The 4337-nt window shown below is 45.9% G+C and overlaps 1 protein-coding gene across 2 annotated transcripts; it reads right to left on the bottom strand.

The window, feature by feature from the left end:
* Positions 1–1516: 1516 nt before the first annotated feature.
* LOC123117325 (PLASMODESMATA CALLOSE-BINDING PROTEIN 3) lies at positions 1517–3806 on the bottom strand. 2 transcript variants are annotated; one of them, XM_044538102.1, is made up of 3 exons: positions 3222–3806; positions 2244–2277; positions 1517–1869 (listed from the first exon to the last, which is right to left on the bottom strand). In XM_044538102.1, exons 1-3 carry the CDS (start codon positions 3550–3552, stop codon positions 1809–1811), a joined length of 426 nt encoding a protein of 141 aa, XP_044394037.1. In that variant the 5' UTR covers positions 3553–3806; the 3' UTR covers positions 1517–1808. The 2 variants fall into 2 exon arrangements, with proteins under 2 accessions (XP_044394037.1, XP_044394036.1); XM_044538101.1 differs by having other exon boundaries at positions 1517–1874; positions 3222–3803.
* Positions 3807–4337: the final 531 nt, after the last annotated feature.

Raw genomic sequence — 4337 nt, 5'->3', positions numbered from 1 at the left:
CTTCCTCTCGCCTCGTCGTGTACCGGGGGAAACCCTTAGCAGCAGCGTCGTCATCGTCGCGATCCTTCTTGGAGTTGTTGATAGGTGCCGGCGCTTCGGAGTCTTGGAGTCTAGTGGAAGATCCTGGTGGGCGCTGCGATCGCGAGGCTTCTTCGTTTTGTTGATCCGCCGTTTTCGGCATTTGTTTCTTTTGCTTTTCTCTATCGTTTATTTTGGGCGTGACTGTGCTGCTTCCGTCCCAGCACCTATCCATGTATGGTTCGGTTGGTTGCTTTGTATACAAAGCGGGGGGAAACCATTTTTCGGTAGTAGACCTAGACTATCTGCGCCCCTTCATCTACTGGATAGATATAGCGACAGATGTTGCTTAGACGGTGGCTTTAGTCTTACTGTTGTACAACTTTATAAGGTCTTGTGTCAATAATTAATAAAATGGTCGTATGCATCGTCGAGATGCAGAGGCCGGGGTCTTCCTCCATTTCGAAAAAAGAAAACACGGCTAAGTCTCAATGTGCTCCAAACATCGATCGTGGCCACACGATCCAGCCAATAGCGCAGTGTTACCAAAAAGAAAAGAAAAAACAGCGAACAACAAAGCGACGGGATCTTTGAGCAGAAAGTATACATTGCCCGGGAAGGAATAATGCGCCGTCGCACGTCGATTTCTATCAGACTTTCAGCCTGTTGCATATTTTCAGTGAACGAACACTGCAAGTGGATGGGACGAGTATGTTTTTTTAGAACATGGCAATGCTATACGAGTACCTTGTGCACTCGATTCTACTAGCCCATGATTAGTACTTCCTCCGTTCCAAAATAGAAATAGATGACTATTTTGAAACGGGGGGAGTAAGACACAAGGTACCGTTTGTGCATTCGAGCGACTTGGATGATGGCATTGTAGACGTTGATCTATTTTTTCTATAATATAGTTGATCACAGTGGCGGAGCTTGGGCTCAATTCTTGGGGTGGGGGTGGGGGGGGGGGACATAAAAATGGTTGACTTCAGACAAACTCAGAATTTCAAGTATTTTGCAGCAAAGGAAGTACACGTCAAGCTCGGGGCATGAAGGAACATCCAAACGAATCAGGCCAATTCAAATGTATGCCACTCTAGCCCCTTGTTGCTTGAACGGGCAGTTACAAATGCTAAATTGAGCTCAAATTGCCCCTACAAATTTGAACGACAAAAAAAAGAATAAATGAAAAGAAAATTATGGAGGCAGCCATGTGGCGACTCTGTGTGTGTTTCCATACAGGCCCGGCAGCCTTCAAATCCATATGAAGGGCGCTCCATATAACATATGGAGATAAGTGACATGACGACTTGCTAGAGTTGCTCTTACGGATCATATATTCTCAAATGACCTGTATTGTTTTGACAAAAATGTTAATTTTTTGTAAACTTTGGTAATAATTTTGCATTCGTCACCTACATTGAGACAAGATTTCAGAGATGGGAAAATGTTAGACGTCAAGCTCATGACACGAAAGAACATCCAAATGAATCAGACGAATCCAAATGTGTGCCACTCTAGCCCTTTTTGCTTGAACGGGCAGGTTACAAATGCTACAAGCGATCACTACGAATTCCCTCCCAAAAACAAAACTGTGGTGGCTTCTTACATCATGACGCTGCGACGCAATGCTCTACGTACAGAGCCTAACTACGCAAATATCCATACCGTGTCACCACCAGCGCAGGTGCAGGTACACGAAACATGACAGGGCAAGAGACATGAAGGGTGCATTGGCGGTGGCAACATGAGCCTCATCGGTGTCAGGATCGTCGTCATCTGATCCAAGGTCAGGCTTGCGGTTGCCCGGCGGTGGTCGAGATGTAGACGTGGCTGAACCGGGTGATCCGGCTGCGCTGCATATATATAGGAAGTCAGCATGATCATCATTCCCTTACCGGGTTCTTTTGAGTATCTTTTACAATTTTTTGTCTCTTTTCAGGGTAAAATAAAAATTTGGAAGTTAGGTGCAAAATTCCCGTAACAGCAGATGGAATGAATTCGGCACAACAGAGTGAGTAGCCACAGATTTAGCTAAGTAAACATCTCATGTATACGACGTGTTATATGATTCGAATTTCATCTAGCAAATATCATGCTCTTCTAGCTAGATACATGGGATTGCAGAAGACGTAAACGAAGTTTGTTAATGAATTATTAGAAATTCCTCATGTATTCTTAGTGAAGTTGTACAAATGGAAGCGAGTACAATGTGATGCACGTACCCTGGAGATGCAGGGAAGGTGCATGATCCATAACCTGAAAAACGTAATTAAGAGAAAACTGGATTATTAATAGAAGTGTATAAACGCTTCACTTGCCTAGGCGTACATGTACAACTAGAAATACTCTGAAGGAGGTAGTCCTGAAACTGAAAGTAGGGTTCACAAACTGGACGAAAAATGGGCAATGCGTGAATACAGTGAATAACTTTTGCACATGTCAACACCATCATCGTATCAGGAATTTTATTATTATTTTTGGATAATAACTGAATTACTCAACATGCCTAGGTACAGATAGAAATACTCTGAAGGTGGGAGTCCTGAAGATAGGGTTCACAAACAAGACGAAAACTGGGCAATGCATGAACACAGTGAATAACTTTTGCATATCTCAACGTACACCATCAATTAATCGGGAGGTTTAGAGGTTTTTTTGGGGGGATAATACATTCATGCTGAAGTTACCGGAAAATGGCGCATCACATTTCAGAAATCGACCTACACACATATATTCTTCGTTCAATGCATCGAGGCGCAAAGACTATTCTTGAGAGAAAAATTCTTCCAATGAAAGCATAATCCCAAAGGTTCCAAAAAGAAAAGTACGCCGGCTATTACCTATTAGTGCAGTGGTAGTGATACTACTAACGAAGCAAAAAAAGCAAAAGCGACGCCGGTCAAGCAAACAAAGAAGGCGGCAAAAGCAAAAGAGACGCGTGCATGGAAGGGATTGCACTCATAGGAAGCTTGCAAGTTGCAACCGAGGAAAAAGAAGCACCATACTACGGTACAATGCAAATATATTTTTTGAAATATACTTCAATGCAATTTACTATTTATTTGAAATAAACTACTAGTACAATGCAGATTTAAAATATAACCAGGGCATAATTGAAGCAATCGAGTGCGCAACGCATGCGTGACCGAGAAGGGAGGAACAAAGGATAGAATCAAACGTGAGGAATTGTCTGTACTGACTGGGGTCGGTGAGCGTGACGGTGGCGGTGCCGGCGAAGTCGCAGGCGCCGGGCGCGGCGTGGGAGCGCTGGTAGACGGAGTTGAAGGCGTAGGAGGCGTGCGCGGCGAGGGTGTTGGGGAGGTAGCAGAGGGCGCTGGCCTGGATGGGCGCGCAGTCGGCGCCGCCCGCGGGGCTGCACGCGTAGTCCAGCGCCGCCTGCACCGTCTTCACCGGCGCTCCGGTGCGCACGATGCACCACGTCGGGTTCGCGGCCCCGGCGCCTGCGAGCAGCTGCAGAGCCCACGCCGCGGCGAGCCACAGCGCCGCCAGAGGAGAGCGCCGGCGCCGCATGTACGTAGGTAGTCTGCGGGAAGCGTGGCCGCGGAGGGTGCGGGAGGAGGGACGGCAAGGAGTAAAGGCGGTGGGAATATGTGCGAGGTGGTGGGGAGGGAATATGAGAAAGAAGAAAGATGGTGGGAGCGGGAGCGGGAGCCAGGAGGAGGAGGATCTCCTTCTCCGTTTCCATGGAGAACTGCTTTCTTTTCTTTTCTTTGCTTTTCCTTTGGGGGAGTGTCTAATCTAATTACGACCGGAGAAAGGAGATAGTGAAGGAGAGGGGGGCTAGGAAAAGGAAAGACCATCGAGGAGGAAGAAGATCAACTGGTAATAAAAAGGTAGGAGTAGCAATCAGGCTCTGGTTGATGATAAAAAATGGAGAAAGTGCTAGATTACCATAAGTAATTAACGACTAAACTGACCTATCAAATTAGTGCACTAAAATAAATGTATAAAATAGAGAGCAAAGCAAGATGGCATCACGATGTACCCCCTTAACTGAAGCTAAACCATGAATTCATTAGACTTCATTAAGTAATGTAATAGAACACTTGGGCACACCTGACCTAGGGTCTGTTTGGGATTGCTCCACGCCAACAAAATCAGCTCCACTATATCAAATCCACTTTGGAGCTGTTTCACTTAAAAGTTGCAGCTCCGTCATAGAGCAGTTTATCATGTTTGGCCTCCAGTTAGCTCTAGCTTCAAGTCTCAGGTCCATTGAATGTTGCGTGATGCGGGGAAATAAAACAAAGTGGTGTCCACTTACCGCTGGCAGTGGTGGGTAATTTTTACCAACC

The sequence above is a fragment of the Triticum aestivum genome, chromosome 5B, assembly GCF_018294505.1.
Source record: "Triticum aestivum cultivar Chinese Spring chromosome 5B, IWGSC CS RefSeq v2.1, whole genome shotgun sequence".
In the NCBI taxonomy this organism is placed as follows: domain Eukaryota; kingdom Viridiplantae; phylum Streptophyta; class Magnoliopsida; order Poales; family Poaceae; genus Triticum; species Triticum aestivum.
The sequence above is the reverse complement of the archived record's forward strand: the minus strand, read 5'-3'. Positions and strand labels throughout refer to the sequence as shown.

Excerpts from the sequence above, each read along its gene's own strand:
- LOC123117325 (XM_044538101.1), bottom strand. The coding sequence starts at position 3,552 with ATGCGGCGCCGGCGCTCTCCTCTGGCGGCGCTGTGGCTCGCCGCGGCG. Across the intron at positions 2,278-3,221 it reads CGTCACGCTCACCGACCCCA|GTTATGGATCATGCACCTTC; the intron begins GTCAGTACAGAC and ends TACGTTTTTCAG. Across the intron at positions 1,875-2,243 it reads ACCTTCCCTGCATCTCCAGG|CGCAGCCGGATCACCCGGTT; the intron begins GTACGTGCATCA and ends ATATATATGCAG.